The sequence below is a fragment of the Arvicanthis niloticus genome, chromosome 15 (genome assembly GCF_011762505.2).
Source record: "Arvicanthis niloticus isolate mArvNil1 chromosome 15, mArvNil1.pat.X, whole genome shotgun sequence".
Taxonomy (NCBI): domain Eukaryota; kingdom Metazoa; phylum Chordata; class Mammalia; order Rodentia; family Muridae; genus Arvicanthis; species Arvicanthis niloticus.
The window spans coordinates 32,699,374-32,725,695 of NC_047672.1; the positions used below are offsets into that span (position 1 = coordinate 32,699,374).

At 43.2% G+C, this 26,322-nt stretch overlaps 1 protein-coding gene across 1 annotated transcript; it reads left to right on the plus strand.

Annotated features, from left to right (window-relative positions):
- Window positions 1–748: 748 nt before the first annotated feature.
- Zc3hc1 (zinc finger C3HC-type containing 1) lies at window positions 749–26,322 on the plus strand. Its single transcript, XM_034519765.2, has 10 exons — window positions 749–920; window positions 3,788–3,899; window positions 11,347–11,497; window positions 12,262–12,345; window positions 17,422–17,549; window positions 18,603–18,757; window positions 20,161–20,401; window positions 20,700–20,912; window positions 22,671–22,877; window positions 25,927–26,322. Exons 1-10 carry the CDS (start codon window positions 775–777, stop codon window positions 25,993–25,995), a joined length of 1,506 nt encoding a protein of 501 aa, XP_034375656.1. The 5' UTR covers window positions 749–774; the 3' UTR covers window positions 25,996–26,322.

Genomic DNA, 26,322 nt, shown 5'->3' on the forward strand with positions numbered 1-26,322 from the left:
ATTGACAGTTCCCTGTATATCAAGGCAATAGTTAATTAATGTTTGCTAAAGAATGAAGGATGGTGTCAAAGGCATAAACTCTTTCCACAAATAATACAATCCTATGAAGGATTTCAAATTATTTGTTCTCAACTAAACACCGCCGTTTCCGTACCTGGAAAACAATGTAATTTAGGAGAGTCAGTATGACTTTTATTTGTAGGCTGCAACTGAGTCCTTCATCCCTACTGAATCTGGAAAGACCATCACCTTTAAAACCATTTTTTTTGTGGTGGCCCAGGACTTTAATCCCAGTATACCAGAAGCAGAGGCAGAGGCAGGCAGATCTCTTGAATTCCAGAACTGCATAGAAAACTCTATATCAAAAAAGAAAACTCGCCTTTAATCCCAGCACTTGGGAGGCAGAGGCAGGCGGATTTCTGAGTTCGAGGCCAGCCTGGTCTACAGAGTGAGTTCCAGGACAGCCAAGGCTAACAGAGAAACCCTGTCTCGAAAAAAACCAAAATAAATAAATAAATAAATAAATAAATAAAATAAAATAAAATAAAAGAAAGAAAACTCTTTGCTAATCTAAATATGCTAATTCATTAGACAAGCAAATAACCTACATTTAGTCTTAAACAATATAACCACTCTTAAAATTCTTTTAGATAACCAGGAAAGGGTGGGACTTGCAGTCACTATTTTGATAGGGCGGGGGAGGCGGGACTTAACTCAGAACGTAAGTTCCTGAGCCTAAACACGCGAGGGGACACAACTCCCGAACGGACCAAGATGGCGGCTTCCAGTGAGGGGCAGCTGTTTGCTGCGGGTATTGAAAAGACTTGGGGTGCAGTCGTTCGTTCCCCTGAAGGGACACCCCAGAAAGTTCGGCAGCTGATAGATGAAGGAATTGTCCCGGAAGAGGGAGGCACAGAAGCGTGAGTTATCCAGGCTGTGGTCGCTGGAGTGGCTTGGGTAACAACGGCCTGGAGCAGGGGGCGGGGGACGCCGCGAGTAACTTCAATCCGTGACTTGGTGGATGAGGTTGAATTGTTCCTGAGCTCTGAAAAAGGCTAGCCTTCTCTGATTGCTCGGCTTCGACAGCCTCCGGATGTACCTGACGCCGCATCACTAGCGAAATTTTGTAATAAACCTTTTTTGAGAGAGAGTACTGTTGTTAGCTGGATAAGCAAACCTAACTCCTAAAGCCGTGGAGTCTCAAAAGTATAGTGAAGCTTAGCAATCCCTTAACTGAAGAACAGTCTTAAATGTATAAAGCAAATTACACGGGATTGTAAATGAAACAGTCACACAGGAAATAGTTAGCAAGGTAGTAAAATGAAGTTATGTGGAAACACGCTGTTTCCCTCCCTCTCACACTCCTTCCTTCCTTCTTTAATTAAATAGTTAATGCTGGGCTGGGAATTAGATAGCCCAGCGTGCATTGAGCTCAAGATTTGATCCCCTAGCACTTTATTAAACTGGTAGTGGTATCATACAACTCTTAAGTCTGTGAAAGGTGAAGGATCTGAAGTTCCAGGCTAATTTGAGACCCTGTGCCAGAGAGAAGTGTAGGGAGGAGGGAGAGGAGAAAAAAGATAGTTAATATCTAGTAGCATATCTACAATCAATCATAATTTTCAATTAGTGATACCATGAATACTATTTCAAAATATAGTCAGCCTTAATGTGAATAAATTTTTTCTCTTGGTGGCTAATTCACAAATATTTGTCTTTTATTTGTTTGTTTGTTTTATGTATGTGAAGTACCTGTACCTGTCTTCAGACATACCGGAAGAGGGCATCAGATCTCATTACAGATGGTTGTGAGCCACCAGCTGGTTGCTGGGAATTGAACTCAGTGAGCAGTCAGTGCTCTTAACTGCTCTTAACCACTGAGCCATCTTTCCAGCTCTTTCTTTTTCTGTCTTATATTTTCTTTCTTTTTTGTTGTTGTTGAGACCGAATTTCTCTGTAACAGCCCTATCCTGGAACCCACTTTGTAGATCAGGCTGGCCTGAAACTCACAGGGATCCCCCTGCCTCTGTGTCATGATTGCTGGGATTAAAGACCTATGTCACCACATCCAGCCCAGGTTTGGGCTTTCTTAACCTTGATAATGAAGCCATTCTATATTTCTCAAAAATCTTCGAAATAAATGTCATTTAATGCCTATCTAGGTTTAGGGATCTTCTGATTCCCCCCCCCCCCCAAGAACCACATTTTCTTGATTTTTTTTTTTTAAATCTGTAAATCTCTGAGGAATTGTCTTGGTATAATTTTCTTTCAAGTCACAGTTATTGGTGCTGTCTTATTGTTAAAGTGGTTTACAGCTGAGCATGGGGGGTGGGGGGGGGTGGTAATGCCAGTGCTTGAAAGTTTGAAGAGAGGAGATTGCTGTAAGTTTTGGATCAGCTTGTTATATATTGTTCCAGGACCAGCCTAAGTTACAAAATGAGACACTGTCTCTCAAAACAAAAACAGGGATATTCAGGATGACACAGTAGAAAAGATGGGTGGAGGTGGTACTAGCAGCGATTACCTTTAGTGTAAGCACTCAGAGGCAGAGGCAGGCAGATCCCTGAGTTCAAGGCCAGCCTGGCCTACAGAGTGAGTTCCAGGACAGCCAGAGCTACATAGAGAAACCCTGTTTCAAACAAAACTGGAAAAAAAAAATGGCTCAATAGATATATTAGTCAGGGTTCTCTAGAGTCACAGAACTTATGCAATGTCTCTATATAGTAAAGTAATTTGTCCAAATTTTTTTTTTCACTGAAAATGAAAGAGGACTTGGCTGGCTTTGTATTTTTTTTTAATTATATTTTTCTCATGTTTCTTTTTGAAATAGAAAGATCCTATCTTTGATTTGAATTTTCTTTTTTAAAGATTTATTTATATTATGTATGTGAGTACACACTGTAGCAGTCTTCAGACACACCAGAAGAGGGCATCAGATCCCATTACGGATGGTTGTGAGCTACTAAGTGGTTGACTGGGAATTGAACTCAGGACCTCTGAAAAAGCAATCAGTGCTCTTAACCACTGAGCCATCTCTCCAGCCCATGACTTGAATTTTCTAATTGAGGTAGTGAGAAACAAGGGTCCATGTACATAACAATATATCTAAGCTATTCTTTCTCATATTGAGAGTTAAATTTATGGGCCAGCAGGATGGCTTATCACTTAAAGCTGCAAGCCTGGTGACCTGAGTTCAACTCCTGAACCCACATAAATGTTGAAGAAAAGATCTGACTCCACAAAGTTCTTCTCTTGTTTCTATACATGTGCCTGGGCACATACATTCACAAATATATTGCATACATACATATACACACACATATTACCCACAGTAGTAATCTCGACACTTAAGAGGCTGAGACAGGAGGATTGCTGTGAATTCCAGGCTAGCCTGGATTATAAATGAGACTCTTTCTCAAAAAAGAAAAAGAATATTTCTCTGAAGTGGTTTAAATTATATTATTGTTCAACACTTAAACCCTTGAAGGCCTTATTTTGTGTTTACTAAAGTTATGCAAAATATTGTTAGAGAACTGTGAATGAGCTAGGTGAGCTAGGAGAGGCTGGCTGAACTGTAAAGAGTTATGACTCCCAGACTGAAGAATTTAGAGCCTATGATTTAGTATTATGAAGTCATGGGATATATTAAGCAGAGGAATGGCTTGACTGAAATGATTTTTAGAAACTTAAAATCTAGTTCAGGTTTGATACGTGAGGTGTGTGGAATGGCTAGGCTCCGAGATTTAAGAATGGTGTAGAGCTCACTAACAGTCCTCCTTGGTTTCAGAAAGGACACATCTGCCACAATCCAGTCAGTTGATGGATCGCCTCAAGCAGAACAGCCTCCATTGGAATCTACAAGCAAAGAAGCCTTTTTTCACAGAGTGGAAACCTTTTCTATATCCTTTTCAGTGTGTGTGAGTGTGTAGGTGGTTCCGCCTGCCGCAGCACTGTTACTAGAGAGGCACTGCTGTACTGTAGCATTGTTACTAGAGAGGCACTGCTGTACTGTAGCACTGTTACTAGAGAGGCACTGCTGTACTGCAGCATTGTTACTAGAGAGGCACTGCTGTACTGTAGCATTGTTACTAGAGAGGCACTGCTGTACTGTAGCACTGTTACTAGAGAGGCACTGCTGTACTGTAGCATTGTTACTAGAGAGGCACTGCTGTACTGTAGCACTGTTACTAGAGAGGCACTGCTGTACTGCAGCATTGTTACTAGAGAGGCACTGCTGTACTGTAGCATTGTTACTAGAGAGGCACTGCTGTACTGTAGCACTGTTACTAGAGAGGCACTGCTGTACTGCAGCATTGTTACTAGAGAGGCACTGCTGTACTGTAGCACTGTTACTAGAGAGGCACTGCTGTACTGCAGCATTGTTACTAGAGAGGCACTGCTGTACTGTAGCATTGTTACTAGAGAGGCACTGCTGTACTGCAGCATTGTTACTAGAGAGGCACTGCTGTACTGCAGCATTGTTACTAGAGAGGCACTGCTGTACTGTAGCATTGTTACTAGAGAGGCACTGCTGTACTGTAGCATTGTTACTAGAGAGGCACTGCTGTACTGTAGCACTGTTACTAGAGAGGCACTGCTGTACTGTAGCACTGTTACTAGAGAGGCACTGCTGTACTGTAGCACTGTTACTAGAGAGGCACTGCAGTACTGTAGCACTGTTACTAGAGAGGCACTGCTGTACTGTAGCACTGTTACTAGAGAGGCACTGCTGTACTGTAGCACTGTTACTAGAGAGGCACTGCTGTACTGTAGCACTGTTACTAGAGAGGCACTGCTGTACTGTAGCACTGTTACTAGAGAGGCACTGCTGTACTGTAGCATTGTTACTAGAGAGGCACTGCTGTACTGTAGCACTGTTACTAGAGAGGCACTGCTGTACTGCAGCACTGTTACTAGAGAGGCACTGCTGTACTGTAGCACTGTTACTAGAGAGGCACTGCTGTACTGTAGCACTGTTACTAGAGAGGCACTGCTGTACTGCAGCACTGTTACTAGAGAGGCACTGCTGTACTGTAGCACTGTTACTAGAGAGACACTGCTGTACTGCAGCATTGTTACTAGAGAGGCACTGCTGTACTGTAGCATTGTTACTAGAGAGACACTGCTGTACTGCAGCATTGTTACTAGAGAGGCACTGCTGTACTGTAGCATTGTTACTAGAGAGGCACTGCTGTACTGTAGCACTGTTACTAGAGAGGCACTGCTGTACTGTAGCATTGTTACTAGAGAGGCACTGCTGTACTGCAGCATTGTTACTAGAGAGGCACTGCTGTACTGTAGCGTAGAGTATAGGTACTGCTTACTGTGACCTCTTGTTTTATATGTGTATGTGTTTTGCCTGTATGTTTGTGAACCATGTGCATGCAGTGCCCAAAGAGTCCAAAGAGAGCATCAGATCTCTAGCATGAGTTACAGCTTGTTGTTACCCACCATGTGAGTGCTAGCAGTTGAACGGGAAGAGTAGCCAGGCTCTTAACTGTTGAGCTGTCTCTCCAGCCCCTAACTCTAATCTTTTAAACCAAAGAATTAGTACTGGTAAGAACTTTTTTTCTGCCGGGCAGTGGTGGCGCACGCCTGTAATCCCAGCGCTTGGGAGGCAGAGGCAGGCGGATTTCTGAGTTCGAGGCCAGCCTGGTCTACAGAGTGAGTTCCAGGACAGCCAGGGCTACACAGAGAGACCCTGTCTCGAAAAACCAAAAAAAAAAAAAAAGAAAAAGAACTTTTTTTCTGAAAATTAGCACCATAATATATTATTCTGCAAAGTATCCGTTGAAGGATAGATCAAATCTTTGAAATCTTTGTTTGTTTGTTTGTTTCTGGGTTTTTTGTCTGGTTTGGTTTTGGTTTTCGAGACAGGGTTTCTCCATGTAGCCCTGGCTGTCCTAGAACTCACTCTGTAGACCAGACTGGCCTTAAACTCACAGAGATCTACCTGTCTCTACCTTCCAAGTGCTGCCACCGCCTGGCTTGGCTTGGTTTGTTTTGTTTTGAAACAGGGTCTGAAACTTGTAGTTCTCCTGCCTTGGTCCCAAGTGCTGGGATGACAGGTGGGAGCCACCATGCCCAGCTGATCTTTTCACAGATGGAAAAAAACCTATAAATCCTGAGAGAAGGGAAATAGTATTTTTACTGCCATAATTTTTTGCTTTGGTTTGGTGGAGGGCAGTACTAGGAATCCAGTCTACTGCCTCATGTATGCTAGGCTAACACTCTTCCACTGAGCTATAATTTCAGCCTTGATATACTCACTTTACAGATGAGAGCAGGCTTGCCTAAGACATCCTGCTAGCAAGTAGAGGAGCCAGGACAACTATGTGATGTAATTGAAAGTGTGTGACAGCCCCTCCTCCCCCATGTGGCTCCTCCCATGTCCCCTCCAGTCAGGGTTTCTCTGTTTTAGCTCTGGCTATCCTGGAACTCACTCTATAGACCAGGCTGTCTTAGAATTCAGAGATCCACCAGCTTCCACCTCCCTTGTGCTAGGATTAAAAGCATGCAGCACCACTGCGTGGCTTCTAGAACCCTTTTATGTATTAGTCACTATTGCATGACAAACGCTCTAATATGCAGTGGCTTTAAACAACTATTACCACAAACTGTGGATTATATGTCCAGACACAGAGTAGGTTTATTTTGTTTTGTTTTTGTTGTTGCTGCTGGTGGTTGTTTATTTTATTTTTTAATTTATGCATTTGCTTGTTGTGTATGCCGTTTGGGGTTGGGGGATGTCCAAGGAGGCTAGAGGAAGGTACCAGATCTAGGGCAAGAGTTGCAGGCCTCCAGACACATGTTCTGGGATCCAGACTTGGGTCCTCTGGAACAGCAGCCATGGGCTCCTGCGGCCCTGAGCGTCTCTCCGGCCTGTGTTTGTTTGCTTTTGTTTTTGTTTTTCTAGGCAGGGTCCTTTTTTTTTTTTTTTTTTTTTTTTTAAAGATTTATTTATTTTATATATGTGAATACACTGTAGCTATCTTCAGACACACCAGAAGCGGGCACTGGATCCCATAACAGATAGTTTTGAGCCATCATGTGATTGCTGGGAATTGAACTCAGGACCTCTGGAAGAGCAGTCAGCGATCTTAACTGCTAAACCATCTCTCTAGCCCTCTAGGCAGGGTCTTAACTATATAGCCCAAGTTGACGTAGAATTTATTATATAGCCCTTGATGGCTTTGAGATCATGAGTTTCCTGCCTTTGCCTCTCTGATGTGGGGATTACAAGTGCAGTGGTTCCTTATTTCATGGGCTCTTTCAGAACGGTTCACAACTTGGAAGCTGGCTTCCATCACAGTGAACAAGCAAAACAGAAAGGTAAAAGCCAGATTATTTTTTGTTCAGTGTTTTGTTTTTGAGACAGGGTCTCACTATCCCTAAGCTCAGAGATCTGCCTGCCTCTGCTTCCCAAGCACTGTGATTCAAGGAGTGTGTTTCCGTGTTTAGCATTAAGTATTCTTTTTAAATGTAAGTTTTTATTATGTTTACTTATTTAGTATGTGTGCTTTGATGTATATTTGGAAGTCAGAGAACAACTTGTGGGAGTCTCTTCTCTCCTTTCATCATGTGGGTCCCAGGGATAAGGAGATAATTAGGCTTAGAAGCAGACACTTTTACCCACTGAGCTGTCCCACTGGCCTCAGACTCATTTTTGTAACCTAATCCCAGAAGATAGCCCATCACTTTTTGCCATAATCTGATTATTAAAACATTACCAGACTAGCTCATTCATAGGGAGTTACCTCAGGGCATAGTACCAGAAAGCAGGGACTACAGGAGTGACCAGTTGCCTACTCTGCTCTTGTAAGTCTTTAGCCAAGTACTTTGAAGGTACTAATTTAGCATATAGTCCATCATAATTAAACTTGGGGTAAATGAGCTGGAGAGATGGCTCAGTGGTTAAAAGCACTGATTATCCTCCAGAGGCCCTGAGTTCAATTCCCAACAACCACATGGTGACTCATAACCATCTGTAATGGGCTCAGATGCCCTCTTCTGCTGTGTCTGAAGACAGCTACAGTGTATTCATATACATAAAATAAATAATTCTTTAAAAAAAAAACTTGGGATGGAGAATAGCTAAGATTCTTTTCTCCATATTAAAAAGTAAAAGAAGGCAGAGGCAGGCGAATTTCTAAGTTCGAGGCCAGCCTGGTCTACAGCGTGAGTTCCAGGACAGCCAAGGGCTACACAGAGAAACCCTGTCTCGAAAAACCAAAAAAAAAAAAAAAAAAAAAAAAAAAAAAAAAGTAAAGGGTGTGGTAAATTAGGAGAACACAGTCAAGTGTAGAAATATCTCCGCCTTTTTGACTTTATGGTCCTTTGTTGCTTAGGTGCATCTGATCCAGGGCTCTCACCAGCACTCTCAATCCCTAGTATTTCCGATTAAATACAAGCAGACAGCTTCTGCATTCTGCCACACAAATGGTAATAAAAGAAGTTTTACATTGTGTTTTTTAAAGATGGGTTCTCAATACAGAGAAATAGAGAAGTGTGGCTCTCAGTCTTTAAGAGTATTTGCTGCCAAAACAAAACAGACAAACAAAAAAACCAACACAGGAAGGTGGCACAAGCCTTTGATCCCAGCACTTGGGAGGCAGAGGCAGGTGGAACTCTTGAGTTTGAGGCCAGCCTGGTCTACAGGGCGAGTTCTAGGACAGCCGGGGCTACACAGAGACTCTGTCTCAAATAAAATAAAATACCAAAGAAAGAAAGAGTACTTGCTGTCCAGGCAACTCACAGTTGTCTTAACTCTAGCTGCAGGGATCTGACCCAATTCATCTGGCCTGGGAGGCACTAGCACTCATGTGTACATACCCGTTACTGACCTATACAAATACACATAATTAAAAGTATTTTTTTGCTGGGTGGTGGTGGTGCACGCCTTTAATCCTAGCACTTGGGAGGCAGAGGCAGGCGGATTTCTGAGTTCGAGGCTAGCCTGGTCTACAGAGTGAGTTCCAGGACAGCCAGAGCTACACAGAGAAACCCTGTCTCGAAAAACCAAAAAAACAAAAACAAAACAAAAAAAAACAAAAACAAAAACAAAAAGTATTTTTTCTTTATTTGAGGTAGAGTCTCTCTATTGTGTAGACATGGGTATATTGGAACTCCTTATAGACCAGGCTGACCTCAGACTCAGTCCTGTCTCTGCCTTCCAAGTGTTGACATTAAGGGTTACACCGGCACACTCAACTTTATAAACTACATTTTCATTTTTTTCTTTCTTTCTTTCTTTTTTCTCTTCTTTTCTTTCTTTCTTTTTTTTTTTTTTTTTTTTTTTTTTTTTTTTTTTGGTTTTTTGAGACAGGGTTTCTCTGTGTAGCCCTGGCTGTCCTGGAACTCACTCTCTCACTCTGTAGACCAGGCTGGCCTCAAACTCAGAAATCCTCCTGCCTCTGCCTCCCAAGTGCTGGGATTAAAGGCTTGCGCCACCACCACCAGGCAAACTTTTTTTTTTTTTTCCCCATTAAACTCGGGCGGAGTCACACGGGGAAAGCGGGATTCAAACCGGGAGAGACAGAGCAGAGGGCACGGGCTCGCCCTCGGCAGGCTGGCTTTTCATTTTTTAAAAGATAGATTCTCACTGTGTTGTGCAGGATAGTCTTGTCCTTGTGGATCCAAATTGTCATTAGTTAAACCTTTGTAGTAGCTAGAACAGTTGGCATGCTATAAAACATTTGAATCTTTCTAGACAGAAAGTTCATAGTTTTCCCTCCTGCTTATTACTCATGATTAGCATCCTGCAAAGTTTGGACTTTAAAAATGGCCCTGAAGAAGGCTGAAGATCGATGCTCCAACGTTCTATAGTATAGGAACTGTCCAGATGTTCAGCGGTCTCTATAAATTGGCTAAATTTTAGAAGTTATGCTTTGTGCTTCCCATAATTTCAGTTAACTCAGTCATTCTGGATTTCTGATGGGGTTGAAAACTTATAGTCTCATAGCCAATCCTTGCTATTTACTTTGAGAGAAAAGATTTGAGAGGATGGTTTTCAGCTGACATTCATTCTAAAGCCAAGAAAAAAGCCAGGTTCAGAACTAAGTCTTTTATTTAGGAGAGATGACAGAGGTTCTGCTTAGTCAACAAAATGATGGACTGGGTATTAGGTCTATCTTGCACCTTAATGACATAAATTGGTATAGTTATGCTCTTAAAAAAAAATTAAAATGGCCCTGAGTCTGGAGAGATGGCTTAGTAGTAAAGAACCCTGACCCCTCTTCCAGAGGAGCTGAGTTTGAAGCCCAGCACCTACATGGCAGTTTACAACCATCTTTAACACCAGTTATAGGGCATATACAATGTTTCCTTCTGGCCTCTGGACATTGCATGCACAGTGTACAAACATATATGCAGCCAAAACACATGTAATGTAAATCTTAAAGAAAATCTTAAATGAAAATTAAAAATGATCCTTAGTAACTGGAATAATGTCTCACACCTTTAATCTAGAAGAATTTTGGGGAGTTTGAGGCCTGCCTGGGCTACAGATTGAACTCTGCTCCAAACACAACACTGAGAGCGAGCTAGGGAGAAAGCAGGCTCTGGATGAAACGGTTGCTGCGTGAGCATAAAGACCAGAACCCACATAAAAGCTGGTAGAAATGTCAGTGTACCAGTAACCCCAGCCATCAGGAAGCAGAAGCAGGCTCCCTGAAGCTAGCTGGCTAGTCAGCACGAGTGTTTATGCACCACAGGTATCACATGTGTGCCTGGTGTCTACAGATGTTAGAAGAAGTTATAGGAACCCCTGGAACTGGAGTTACAGATGATTTTTGAGCTACCATGTGGGTATTGGGAACTGAACCTGAGTCCTTTGCATGAACATCAAGTGCATTTAACCTCTGAGCCATCCGTCCAGCTCCCACCAGACTAGCTAAAATGGCCAACTCCAGGTTCATAGACACACTTCTGCCTCAGTGGGCAACAACTGAAGACACCTGCTCTCAGCCTCAGACTTCCACATACATGTGTATCCCCATACATGCAAGCGTGTACATATGCATGTCTACAATACATACAGAGAAAAACTAAAAGACTTTGCCATTTTCTTTACTGTCTGAGTTTAATGAGTGTATTCCTGTTTGTTAAGAAGTTTTAATTGGCCGGGCGGTGGTGGCACACGCCTTTAATCCCAGCACTTGGGAGGCAGAGGCAGGCGGATTTCTGAGTTTGAGGCCAGCCTGGTCTACAGAGTTGAGTTCCAGGACAGCCAGGACTACACAGAGAAACCCTGTCTCGAAAAAAAACCAAAAAAAAAAAAAAAAAGAAGAAGAAGAAGTTTTAATTGTGCTTGGTTTTCACATACGTGGTTTTTCTTAACATGAGTACTCTTTGAAATGGGCAGGGAAGCCCCCTGAGCTGTCTCCACTTATCTGTGCAAAATATGGCTGGATCACAGTTGAATGTGATCTGCTCAAGTGCTCCAGCTGCCAGGCTCTCCTCTGTGCCAGTCTGCAGCCCACTTTTGACTTTGGGAGATGTAAGTATAAAGTCCGGTTACAGTTTTCTCCCCATTGAAGGTACACTGGAGCTGGTGACATAGTCAGTGGTAGAGCACTTGCCTGGTATGTGCAGGGTGCTGAACTAGCCATCTGTCTCAACAAATAATGTCCTGTTTTACATATGACACGGTGAGGTTGCGATGGTCTTCACCTTATGGTCCCGTTGTTCTCTGCAGTGGGCTTGATATTGTGTTTTCTAGATTGACAGCAGTATGTTTACTTTATAATCCCAAATCTGGATTTTCAGAGCAAAGAGAGAACATTCTGAAGGCCCAAGATTTAGAAATCTCTACCTTCCAAGTTACACAAAATACCTTCTTTGCACTAACAAAGAATCTTTGTTTTTATTTATTTACTTTATTTTGTTTTGTTTTGTTTGTTTTTTGAGACAGGGTTTCTCTGTATAGCCCTGGCTGTCCTGGAACTCACTCTGTAGACCAGGCTGAACTCAGAAATCTGCCTGCCTCTGCCTCCCAAGTGCTGGGATTAAAGGCTTGCGCCACCACTGTCCAGCGAATCTTTGTTTTTAGAGACAGGGTTTCTCTGAGTGCTAGGATTAAAGGTATATGCCACCACATCCAGCCTGTTTCCATACTTTTTAAGGTATCCTAATTATTTAGATGTATGTGTGGTTAGGTTTGGTCTCTAAAAGACTCTTGGGGTTTTTTTGGTTTTGTTTTTGTTTGTTTTTTTATTTGGAGTCTGCATAGTGTATAATAACTGCTACCTCGTGTGCTTTCAGATAAGGAACGATGTGCGGAGCTCAAGAAATCCCTGTGCAGTGCCCATGAGAAGTTCTGTTTTTGGCCAGACAGTCCATCTCCAGGTACATATTCTAAGGATTTCCATTCTCCTGGGTCATCAGGTTTCTAATTAATATTGCACATTTTCTTGTGAACATCAAATCTTTGAAGTTGTATGCTTTTCAAGACTTACATTTATTAACTTTTCCAGGTGCATTTGTCCCACCAGCTCTTGAGAGAAAGTGTGTGCGTGCGTGCATGCATGCGTGCGTGTGTGTTAGAACTCATATTGAGCAGATGAACTTAAAGAAGGCTTTTCTCTCCTTTCCACCATGTGGTGCCCAGGGATTGAACCCAAGATGGATTTGGTAGTATGTATCTTTACTCACTGAACCCTCTCACTGGCCCTCAGCTGGAAGTGTAGGCATTCTCTTGTTCAGCTGGCACATCTCTGCTAAGTAAACATTTAACAGCAGAGCCCTCTGGTGCGGAATCTCTCCAAGTCCAGGTACAAACTCCCTCAGACTCCAGGTTTTCTCACAGTGCTGGTTGTTCATGGATGCTGTGACTGCTAGGCAGTACAGTCTGGGTGTACTGTTTTGTTTCTAGTAAGATGGCTCAAGCTGATTTCAAGGTCACTGTGGCTAGGAATATTCCATGACCAACAAAACCTATCAGAAGTGACTAGATTTCTGTATCCTGATGAAATTTTTAAAGGGAAAATAACTGTAAAACAGGAATTTTCCATCTCTGGCCTGTTTGGTTATTTTTAAGATTTATTTATTTATTTTATGTATATGAGCACACTGTAGCTATCTTCAGACATACCAGAAGAGGGCATCAGATCCATTACAGATGGTTGTGAGCCACCATGTGGTTGCTGGGAATAGAACTCCTCAGGAACTCTGGAAGAGCAGTCAGTGCTCCCAACCACTAAGCCATCTCTCCAGCCCCTCTGGCCTGTTTTCCTTTCCCCTGTATAATATAGCACAGCTCAGTTTTGTGTGGATTTGAGGTTATCTCTGGCCAGTCACCTAGGCTCTTTTTAGGATGTCCCCAGAGAGCTGTTGGTGTCCCAGCTCTTGTTATTAGTGCTCTGTTTTCTAGATCCATTCACAACTGGACTCTCCTTGAAGAACCTCTAATTCCTATCTAGACCTCTTTGAATGTGACTCATTTTTCAACTACCTCATAAGAGGTACCTGGAACTCAGCAGTGCAAAGCTAAACTATCTAATACCTTAAGGTTTGCCTTGACCTTCCCGTCCAGTTATTGCCAGAAATTTGGAGGTTGTTTTAATATCTTTTATGCTTTTCTTTTGTTGTTGTTTTATGCTTTTTTTGGGTTTTGTTTTGGTTTTTCGAGACAGGGTTTCTCTGTGTAGCCCTAGCTGTCCTGGAACTCACTCTGTAGACCAGGCTGGCCTCAAACTCAGAAATCCACCTGCCTCTGCCTCCCAAGTATTAGGATTAAAGGCGTGCGCCACCACTGCCCAGCCTGTTTTTAAAATATTTGTGTGTGTGTGTTTGTGTGTGTACCTGAGTGCATGTAGTGTTCTACATGTGTACAGGAGCCCTGTGAGGTCAGAATAGGCACCAGATCCCCTGAAACTGAAGTTATAGGCAACTGTGACCCATCATGTGGTGCTGGGAACCAAACCCTGGTCCTCTGCCAGACCAATGAGCATTCTTTACTGCTGAGCCGTCTTTCTAGCCATAACCACTCCTTTTAGTTGTTTGGTTGGTTGATTGGTCAGTTTGGATTTTTCAAGACAAGGTCTTACTATGTAGCTCTGGCTATCTTAGAACTCACTATGTAGACCAGGCTGGCCTTGAACTACAGAGATCCTTCTGCTTTTGCCTCCTGAGTGCTAGGATTAACAGCTTGTGCCACTCACTACACCTAGCTAGGCTTTGGTTTTGTTATGTTTATTTGAAGCAGGGTCTTGTTGCTCAGATTGTCTACTCTGTAGTCTGCCTTGACTCACTGTGTAGCTAGGATAGCCTTGACTTCTTGGTAGTCTCTGCTGTAATGCCCCAAGTGCTGGACTTACAGGAATGAGCTGCATACATAGCTTTAGATGTTTTTTCTTATCATTACCAACTTTGTCCTTATTCTTCCTCCTACGATCTCAGATACAGCTTTCAGTAGTATCATGTGTTTTGTTTTTACTATTCAGGTCACTTTTATGTGGAAAAAGGAATGCCTATACTTATTTATACTCCAAGGCCTAACTTACTACACATTCCCAGTAAATATGATTTGTTGGGATTTATTATTTTGGTTCTTGAACTAGAATCTCATAGTCTAGACAGGTCTTAAGGTCTCCATGCAGCTGAAGATAGCCTTGAACTCCTAATCTCCCCATCCCTTCTGAGTGCTGAGGCTGCTGGCATGTGCCGCCATGGACTGGCTGGTGCAGTTTTCATGGTAACTTTTCTAATATTTATTACTAATAAATAAAATCCCTTTAAATATTTTAAGTGACAGTTACAAATTTACTAGGGCTGAATATTTTTGAAGATATACACAGGCCCAATATACAAATAGATTAATTATAAAGCATATTTAAGCTTATTGTAAACCTTGTTGGTGCCCTGCTCTTTAATTAACCAGATTGGGAGGCCCATTTCTTTCTTCATCTTTTTTCTGTAGTGTCTCACTTACTAAATGTATTTCCCCAGCATTCCCACAAGAGCATTGCTGTTCGCTTGAAGCCAGTCTGAGCGACAGTATGGAGATCTGTTTCAAACACCGTCTTACAAATGTTTTTTTTTTGAGTTTCATTTTGAAGAATAACTTACTGAATTCCCTACAAGGGATCGGGGCACTGGGAAGTAACTAATGCTTACTGCTTGGTTTTGGATTTTGAAAGAGAGTCCTGACATGTCATTCTGGCTGGTTGGCCTGGAGCTTACTGTGTAGACTTGTCTTGAACTTGACACAGTGCAAGTTCAGGGATCACAGTGCACAGCAGCTCTGCTGCTTCTGTCATTCTTAGTTTGTTGTTGTTGTTGGGGTGTGTGTGTGTGTGTGTGTGTTTGTGTGTGTGTGTGTGTGTGTGTGTGTGTTTTAAGTCTCATGTAACTCAGACTGTCTCTGAACTTGAGCCAATCCTCCTGCCTCAACCCCCGGAGCACTTAGATTACAAGTGTGCACCTCTCTGCCCAGCTTGTATTTTTATTCTTTTCTTTTTAATTTTTAAATTGATTTTTGTAAGATTTTATATGTCTGGATGTTTTGCCTGCATGCATACCTGTTTACCATGTATGTGCCTAGTGTCCAAAGAGGCCAAAAGAGGGCATTGGATCCTCTGGAACTGGACTTGCAGACAGTTATGAGCCACCATGTGAGTTCTGGAAACAAAACTCAGATCTCCTGCAAGCTCCAGCCCCATGCCTGGCTTTTTACCTGGGAACCAGAGATCCAAATTCAGGCTTCACACTGGCATAGTGGGTACTTTACTATTTGAGCCATCTTCCCAGCCCACAACCTTTTATGATAGTTTTTTGAGATTATAATATAATTATAACATTTACTGCTTTCTCATTCCTCCCACCCTTCCCATGTTCCCTCCTTGCTTTCTCCCAAATTCATGGCCTCTTTTTCTCTAATTGTTGGTACATGCATGCATGTATGTATTCCTAAATATATAATGCAACCTGCTCAGTCTGTATAATGTTACTTTTATGTATATGCTTTCAGGTCTGACCATTTGCTATCATATAACCAATTAGTGTGCTCTTCCCTGGGGAAGACTTTCTCCTGTTCTCAGCATTCCTTAGTTGCCTGTAGTTAGTTCTCTGTGTAGAGTTGAGGCTTCCTGATCATCCCCCCTTCTTTGTTAGCATGTCTGTTGAAGTTGTCCTTGTTCAGATCTTGTTTAGGCAGCCTGTCTTGTGAGGACAGGGAGTGAGACTATATTTGGTATTGTGCTGGCTTTGTTAAATGGCAGTTGTAGGTTCCCCTCCAAGATGTATGAATTCACTAGCCCTGGGTATTTGGTTAGGTTTCTAGTACCAGGCATGATTTCCTTCCTGTTGAGCAGGCCTTGAGCTGTTGATGGTCCACCAGGCTGTGTGCTGCTGTCTGCTCTTAGTTATGGTCCATGCAGTCAGTCTGTTCACAGGCCACATCACAGCTGGGTAGGACTGATGGTTGCTTCCTTCCTTTGGAAGCTTGTGTGGCACATTCAAGGGGGAAGCATTCAAGTCAGATGTAGCTTGTATCTCTGGGTCCTGTGTCTGATTACATGGTATCTTCAACAGTAGGAGTTTACCTTCAACAACTCACAGTGAACTATCTACAACTTGATAATTGTTATAAAATACTGTTTCTTTAATTTCTGTCTAGTAAATCAAAGCTTCAGTATTTCTTTTAATTCTTCCTCTGACTTTTCTTAAAGTAACTGTTTAATACATACACAGAAGCACAAAGAATAGTTCATAATTAAATGCTGTTCACCTGTCAACAACTTTAATAATTATCAATTTTTAGCCCATTGTTTTTTGGTTTTTTTTCCCCAGTAAGGTTGGGAATGGAAACCAGGTCTTTGTCCATGAAGGAAGAGCTACACTCTTCTCCACCCTCCCCTTAAGAAAGGGTTTCTCGGGCTGGTGAGATGGCTCAGCGGTTAAGAGCACTGACTGCTCTTCCAGAGGTCATGAGTTCAAATCCCAGCAACCATATGGTGGCTCACAACCATCTGTAATGAGATCTGATGCCCTCTTATAGGGTGTCTGAAGACAGCGACAGTGTACTTACATATAATAAATAAATAAATAGGAAAAAAAAAAAAAGGGTTTCTCTGGGATTACACTCGTCACCCTTGCTTCTAGACAGTCTTGTTTCTTCAGTGTTTGTACACCTCCACACTCTACATTGTTTAGAAGCCCACCCCCCTCCCCCCCCCCACACACACATCTTTCTTTCCTTTCCCAGCAGGTATCAGTTGCAAGTAGCTTCTTTTTAGGAGTAGGTCCTTGTGTCCACTTCTTAGAGCTGAATTTTGTCTGGTTTGAACCTGTTCAGGTCTCTGAGTTCATATGTAAAACAATGGTTTCTTACTATCATCAACTATCCATTTTACATATCTTTATGTGTTCTGTTCATGTTCTTTATTTATTCCTCCATCTGACTCCCAGTTTATTTTCCCACAGATAGATTTGGGATGTTGCCATTGGGTGAGCCTGCTGTTCTTGTCAGTGAGTTCCTGGACAGATTTCAAAGCCTTTGTCATTTGGACCTCCAACTTCCTTCCCTGAGGCCAGACGACTTGAAAACTATGGTGAGTGTTTCTTGGCTACCTTGCAGTGGCCTCCAGTCGACACCAGCTTTTGTACACAATCCTTCATTTGACTGACAGAGGGTGCCGAGCATCCTGAAGAGAATTACTTCTCCCTCTTTTGACTTCAGTTTCTTCCAGAAAAGCAGTAGTGGAGGGTGTGAGTAAATGATTTCTATTTAACAATTTAACAATTGGATAGGGATCTTTAAGTAAGCTTTTGGAGACCGGATCTCACTGTGTAGTTCTGGCTGACCTAGAACTTACTATGTGACCCAGGTTGACCTGGCATTCACAGAGATTCACCTTCCTCTACCTACGGAGTGCTGGGATTGAAGGCCTGTGCCGCACGTCTGGCCCTACAGATTCGATTGTATTTTGATTTGTTACTCCAGCTGCTCATTGTATATCATTTTCCAAGCTGTGACAGGACAAGACATTCTTCTTGGATGACTAGAAATGTAGTTGTGCTCCATTTCCTCTCTGACACTGACTATTTACTGTCATTTTACCAGCCCGTGAGTCTTGTGAGATCCACTGTATTGTAGGCAGTAAAAACTGATCCTTTGCTTCTTTGAGTTGGCACTGTTAGGGCTTCTAGCACAAGCAGTTCACCTCTGTTCTTAAAAGTGTCAACCTGACCTTCACCAAGGCAGCCCCACCCTGACCCCAGGAGTCAGAGTGCCTTATTATCCACAGGCCAAAAATTAATGCTGTCAAGTTTGTTCTGTCAAAAGTAAATTCAGTGTTAGGCCATTAGGCCAAGACATAAATAGTAGTCTTTTTATTGTGTTTGGGTTTGAAGGTCACGAGTTTCAGATCAAATCTACAATTGGAAAATTAAAAGCCATCTAATACTTAAAGGAAGACTGCTACATTTTTCAGTCAGCAATTTAGGAAGCTTGTGTGATACCTTAGTCCTGCCCTAGAACATGTTTTCCCTGTGAAGACACTGCCTCTGATCCAGTCTTCCCCAGTCTAGGTGCGTTATTGTGAGTTTTCTTCCTCTGGAGGCCTGACACTTGGAGTTGATTTTTAACCTCGGTTTCTTTGCAGTGCTTGACAGAAGACAAGATTAGTGCTCTGCTGCACCTGCTGGAGGATGAACTTGACTATCAAACTGATGACAGAAAAGCTACAAGCAAGTTAGGCTCAGACATCCAAGTCCACGCCACTGCCTGTGTTCTCTCTCTGTGTGGCTGGGCATGTAGGTTAGTGAGTGTTACCCAGGGACATGAACCGAGAGACGTCATTGTCACTATTTACAAACCACCTGTGGCCTATGAGAAAACAAAAGGAGAAATTGGAGTAGGGGAGGGATAGAGAAGTGGATAAGAACCGGCAGCATCCAGAATAGGTGCTAAAGGCATTCATGGTGCTCACAGCTGCATGTGAAGCTCACAGTGCTTCTCCCTCGGGCAGAGTCCTCCCAGCTGGAAACTTAAAGCCCCATAAACAGTGCAGCTCTTTCTAAAAGCAGAGGGAAAAATGATGTCTTATTTTTAGAAAGGAAGACAACTAAGCTTAATTGATAAAATTCCCCAGAGGAGACATCAGCTGGTGGCCTGGCCCCATGTTGACATTTTCATTCCACCTTAGTTTGATGTTGACTTTCTAAGGAAGAAGACTGTTAGAGCCAGTCTGATCTTTCCGTTTCCGTGTGTGTGTGTGTGTGTGTGTGTGTGTGTGTGTGTGTGTGTGTGTGTGTGTGTGGTGGGGCGAGCACACCCATGCGTACGCTGTGGCATGAGTGGGAGGTCAGAGGAGTCAGTTCTCCCCTTCCACCATAAGGGTTTCGAGAATTAAACCCAGGTTGTCAGTCAGGCTTACAGCAAACAGGTTTACCTGCTGAGCCATCTTCCTGGCCTTTGGTTTACTTTATTAAAAAAAAAAAAAGAAAGAAAGAAAGAAAGAAAGAAAGAAAGAAAGAAAGAAAGAAAGAAAGAAAGAAAGATAGATAGATAGATAGATTTATATATGTTCATCTGTGTCTGTGTGAGTGTATGCTACATAGTGCAGGTATCCTCAAAGACCAAAAGAGGGCTTCAGCATTATAGGTGACTGTGAGCCTCACAATGTGAGTGCTGAAATCCACACTCTGTCCTCTGAAGAGCATCAAGTGACCTTAACCTTTGTCTCTCCAGGCCTTCCCCTGCACACACACACACTATTTACTTTAAAAAGGCTTTATTATTGCTGGATTGTGGGGAAGGGCATGCCATGCCTATAATCATAGCACTTGGGAGGATTTATCATAAATTTGAGGCCACTCTGGGCTACAGAGTGAAACCCTATCTCATACAAACAAAGTAAGTAAATAAATGTGCTTTCTTTAGTAGATTGAGAAAAGGGTTTTAAGAGGATCAGGAGTTTATAAAACATACTTCACAATGTCCTTGCCAACAAGAGCATACCAGGACCCTTGGACCTCTGAGAAAGTATGGGGAGTCAGTGAAATTCAGGTCTTCAGATGAAGGCTCTGAGAGTTCATGGTTCTAGCCCTCTGACCGACTGCAGAGACTGCTTGCTGAGATAAAACAGAAATCATCACATAGTAACATGGAAATGTCACCTTTGGAAACACTTGGTTTTTTTCCCCCCCATTCCTTCCTAGTTCTTTGGAACCTACACAACTTTCCCTGATAACATGTTACCAGTGTATGAGGAAGGTCGGTCTCTGGGGCTTTCAGCAGATTGAATCGTCCATAACAGATCTGGAGACTTCCTTTGGCCTGACTAGCTCCCCCATTCCAGGTGTGGAGGGTCGGCCTGAGCACTTCCCTCTGGTGCCTGAATCTCCTAGGCGGATGATGACCCGAAGCCAGGATGCCACAGTTTCTCCAAGCTCTGAACAGGTATTAGCTTCTTCAGCATGCCAGTGTAACAGTGGGTGGAAATTGGTGGTAGGCCTTACTTTAAACCCTGTCAGGAAGACCATCATATCACGTTTCCCTTCACAGATGGAGAAGCTAAATTTGTTATGGAAGCTAAGTATAGAACTACGATATTCTTTGAAGATCTTAGTTACGTTGGCAGTTGAGATTCTAAATTGATATTACAAATTCTAAAATACTACGTTTCACATGCTTCTAGGAGTACTTGGGCTAAAACTGTTATCATTCATGTACTTCCATCGCTTTTCTTTTCCATCAGTCTGAAAAAAGTCCTGGTCCCATTGTTTCCCGAACCCGGAGTTGGGAGTCTTCCAGTCCTGTTGACCGGCCTGAGCTAGAGGCAGCCAGTCCTACTACCAGGAGCCGCCCAGTGACTCGAAGCATGGGAACAGGAGAGCCTGCTGGCTTGGAAGTTCCCTCGAGCCCTCTCCGGAGAGCCAAGCGAGCTCGCCTCTGCTCTTCCAGCAGCTCGGTGAGTCTGCCTTTGTAGGGAGCTATGATGACACAAACAGCAGAAGGTACCTTTATGTGTATCAGGAAGAAGCAGGCATAAGCCCTCCCGGGATTCTGGCCAAAAGTAGACTTTAAAGATGGAACACAGTTCATTACTGTAATCCCAACACTTGAGAGATGGAGACAGGATCACAAGTGGCCAGCCTCCACTACTTCTGAGTTCAAGACCAGATTGTGTGACATGGGATCTTGTCTCAAACAAAAAAACAGGCTGGTGAGCTAGCTCAGTGGGTAAAGGGGCTACAAAGACTGAAGTGCATTCCTGCACACATAGACATGCAAGCACACACAAAATAGACAAATGTTTAGAAGGAGGAGGAAAGATAGTTGATCTCCCTCCCTCTGTACCAGGTCTCATGTAGCTCAGGTTGCCCTGGAACTCGCTGTATAACCCAGGCTGATCTTGGATTTACACCATTCCTCTCAGTCTCATTGCTGGGATTAGAAACATGACCAGCCACATCTGGTGGATAGTTTGTTTTTGTGAGTTCTTAATATTTGAGACAAGGTGCCTGTGTAGACCAGGCTGGCCTCAAACTCTTGAGATCTGCCTTCCTCTGTTTCCTAAGTGCTGGGATTAAAGGCCTGCACTACCACACCCAGCTGACTTAGGTTTAGTTGATGTTGTTGTTTCAGGTTTTTAGGTTAACATCCAAGGTTATGGGTTTCATACGGCATTTCCATTCTTTGTCTGTTCGTCCACGCCCCCCCCCCCCCAGCATCCTCTTGTCTTCCTCTACAGTCCCCATCTTCCCAGGCTTGTCTACTCCTGTGTACTGTGTATCTGTGTTTTACAGGGGCTTTTATTTGGTTGATTGGTTATTTGTTTGGTTTGGTTTGATTTGGTTTGGTTGTTGGTTTTTTGGTTTGGTTTGGTTTGGTTTGGTTTGGTTTGGTGTGGTTTGGTTTTGAGATGGGGTTTCTCTATGTTTATTGCCCTGGCTGGCTTCGAACTCAAAGAGGTTCTCCTGCCTCTGCCTCCTGAGCACTGGGATTAAAGGTGTGCCCCACCACTGCCAGGTTTGATATTTGTTTTGGTGTTAGCTGTTCTGAGTAGAGATGGAATATCAAGGTAGTTCTGCTTTGCATTTCCCTACTGGACAAGGATGTTGAACACTTTCAAAAATATTTCCTGGCTCCTTTTTTGAATACTGTCCAGCCCATTTATTAATTGGAAGCTTTGGTTTAGGTTTTGGGGCTTCTTTTTTGTAGTTCTTTATATATTCTAGGTATAAGTTCTGTCTGCAGTGCAGCGCACAGATTCTCCTGTTCTCCAGCTGTCTTCACTCTGCTCATACTCTGATCTGTCCTGCTGTCGGTTCTCAGGGTTGATTCCTGTGCTGTCCCCGTGCATTTCAGAACATTCCGATAGCTAATGTGGTCGGTCACAGCTCCAGTCCCAGCACTCCAGAGGCTGAGGAAGATGGCAAACTCAAGGCCATTTTGGGCTGCACACAGACCCTGATCCTATCTCATCAGAAGGGCAGGGCTAGAGACTGAGAGGACAGTGTAAGAGTCACTTGGAAGGCTGAGGCACGAAGGTGACCAGCCTTGGCTACATAGCATGATATCTACATCAAAACAACAAAAATAAGATGATAATAAAGAAGAAAGAGCTACAAGTGTGGGTGGCTGTGTGTTCAGAGATTGAGTAACAGCCTCTCACCAGATCTGCATCTATCCTTCAATAACACTGTGTCTCTTCTTCCTCCCTCAGGACACTTCTCCCCGAAGCTTCTTTGATCCCACCTCTCAGCATAGAGATTGGTGCCCTTGGGTGAATATCACACTCGTCAAAGAAACTAAGGAGAATGGGAAAAAGGAAGTGGAAGCCTGTACCCCAGCAGAGCCAGGCTGGAAGGCAGTGTTGACCATCCTGTTGGCCCACAAGCATTCTAACCAGCCAGCTGAGACAGACTCCATGGTGAGATAGCCGTTGCCCAGCGTGTGTGTGCAACGCTTGTTGTCTGTGGGATGAGCAGCAGAGGCTGGCCCTATAGTTAGTACCTGTCTGTTTTTAGCTCTCCTAAGTCAAGTCTGATTTCAGGAGTAAAGCACAGAAGTGCTTCGGTCTTTTTGACCTGCTCAGCATATGGCATTCCATGACATCCTGGTCAATTCTTTGTTTCTCCAGCTGAAATGACCACGAGTAGGGACGGAATGCAGAAACAGAGGTGGGTGAGTGGGCAGCTGTCCAGCCCTGTGCTCGGTCAGTCCCCATCACTTGTGTTTGGAACGTGGCCAGTTAACTTAGCTGTTGAGAGCTCGGTTCCCCGATACCAAACCATGCCTTTATTTCCCAAGTCTTGTGTTTCTTCACTTTTGCGCAGCCTGGGCACATGCTCTGGACAGTATTAGCTCTCACACTTAGATTGCTGCCATTGCAGGACCGGAGGAAGCGCAAAGCCATCAGGGCCATCTGGGAAAACAAGAGTGAGAGTGGGAGGGTAGACAAAGGGATCCAGAGAACTGGCTTTGTGTTTGTTTCCCTCATAGCCTGGCATAAATATAGCCAATCTGACCCCTATGCTTTTCACAGACTAAAGCAGATAGATACTTTCCTTCCCAAATCCATGGTGGTCAGGTCACTGGGTTTCCACCAGGGGGAGCTATAATTATACCAGAAGCCAAACAAAGATAGTATAAGTAATCTTAATAAGTAGAGGAAAGGCTTCCAAAGTCAGTCTATCTGTCTTTTTCTTTCTTCCTTTCTATCTTTCTTTCCTTTTTTCTTTCATTTAGGTCAGGGGCTAGCTTGATGGCTCAGTAGGGGAGCTTACTGCTAAACCTGAGGACCTAAGTTCAGTACCCAGAACCCAAGCCAGGAAGGAGAGAACTGACTCCAGGAAGTTCTCCTCCACATGCCGACATGGTATTCATGCACACAGACATGCACACACTAAATAAATAAATGCATAACTGCATTGATACATACATGTTTAATGTTTAGGTAGATACACACTTGTGCCAGCACCCAGTAGGCTTAGCAAAAGGATCACAAATGAGAGGCCAGCCTCCAAAACAACAAAATGGGCATTTGGGATATAATAAGGTATATAAAGACAAATAGTTGACCCACCACGCAAACTGGAGATGTTAAATCTCTGTCCACAAATTGAGGAAGTATTTTGGCTAGGTTATTTGTCTGTTTAATAAGACCCTTCTCTGTTGCCAGCCGTGGTAGCATGTACTTTCAATCCTAGCACTCTAGGAGCTAAGGCAGGCAGATCTCTGTGAGTCAGAGTCCAGTGTGGTCTACAGTGTGAGTTCCAGGACAGTCGGGGCTAAATGTGTACTATGTGAATGCCTAGGAATTACAGATGATTGTGAGATCCACCTTCTCTGCAAGAGCAACAAGTGATCTTAGCCAGCACTTTAATCTCATGGGGTTTTTTGTTTTGTTTTAAAGATTTAAGTAAGCCAGGCAGTGGTGGTGCATGCCTTTAGTCCCAGCACTTGGGAGGCAGAGGCAGGCGGATTTCTGAGTTCAAGGCCAGCCTGGTCTACAGAGTGAGTTTCAGGACAGCCAGGGCTACACAGAGAAACCCTGTTTCAAAAAAACAAACAAACAAGAAAAGATTTAAGTATATGTAGGGCTCTGTGTGTGTGTGCGTGCACGTGCACACACATGCACCCATGCATGCATGAGTGCACGTACACATGAATGCTGGAGCTAGAATTATAGATGGTTATAAGCCACCTGATGTGTGTGCTACAGACCAAACTTGGGTCCTCTGGAAGAGCAGTTAAATGCTCTTAACTACTGAGTCATCTCTCCAGCCTCCATTTTACTTTAAAAAAGAAAAAACAATAAAGAAAAGTATTAAAAGTGGGGAGGGGAAGGCTGGTAAAGATTCTTTCCTCCAAGCCTGATGACCAGAGTTTGATCCCGATAACTACAGGATAAAAGGTAAGAACCAACTCCTTCAAGTTGTCTTTTGACGTTTACACATATAATGGCATGCACCTTCCTGCATATACAATAAATAAATAAATGTCATTTTGAGTAGTCATTTGAATTAAAGGCATACACCTTTAATCCTAATGATTGAGATGCTGAAACAGTGTATTTCTGTGAGTTCAAGGCTAGCCTGTTCATAGTGAATTCCTGGACAGACAGAGCTATATAGAAACTCTGTTTCAGATAGATTAGATAGATTAGATAGATAGATAGATCCTGTTTTGGATGGATGGATAGACAGAGAGACAGACAGACAGGGTAAAGAAGCAGTGGAAATGATGTTTCATAAATTGAAGGTAAAACTATCTTAGTAGATACCCTTTGTAGTGTCACTGAGACATTGCCAGATGGAGTATCTGTCTCTCTGTCCTTGGTGCTCAGAGGCAGGTAGAACCAAGTTTGACTGAGAACTTTTCTCTAGTGAATTACTGTGTCTTCCTGTAAGCCCTCCTCAGACTCGTTTGCATGCACTCACACACATGCACCCCCAGAAAGTTTCCTAAGTATGATCGGGTAGCAGTGAGAGCCTCTCTAGTTTTAATCCCTGACTAAAACATGAAGCTGAGAGAGCGAGAGTCAAGCTTAAACTTTTTAGGGTCATTCTGTTTTATTTCTCAAACTTTGATACAGTTACCCCATCTGGGGACCACTTAAATCATTGCATGTGGGAAATAACTAGGTCCAATTAAACATCCTGGGTAAAAGCCAGTACAGAGCGTGTGCTGCACTCAGGGTGGGTCAGAAGTACCCTTGTCACAAACAAAGATAAGGACAGATGCAGATATGCTGAGGGACAGTATGAGCTAGGCTTTGGAAGCTCAGAGGGTTGGCAGTGGCCTGGCAGTAGAACACAGGCTTCTTAGTTTTGTTTGACTTGAGCTGTGCACATGTATGTAGCATAACATAAAATGAGTTCTTATTCAATCATAGATCCAAAGCAGCCCAAAAGCTATACCTATCTTTTGTCTCTGTGAAATAATCTAATTCTAATGATAAGCTTTTCTCCCTACAGAGTCTCTCTGAAAAATCAAGGAAAGTGTTCCGAATATTCCGCCAGTGGGAGTCTTTATCCTCATCCTGAAATGCTCCAGACAGAACTGTTTGGTGACTTTTTGAAAAATAAGTTTGAGTTCTCTTTGGTCAGCTGATGCTGCTTTTCTTCACTCTGGTTTAATTGCAAGTGCAAAGGCCTGCCATCTGCATGATGAAGAGGAGACCCGATTGCCATGTAGGATGTGGACAGGGTAAGACATAGCAGGCCCAGCTCTGTCAGGGGACTGCAGGCTTATGAACCAGCCACAAGACTTGAGGGTTAGAACACCCAGTCAGCGGCTTTGGTTTGGGCACGGTGTTCTGAGCATGTAGCTCAGGAACATGACAGTATTTGTTAATAAAGTGTTTGCTAAGA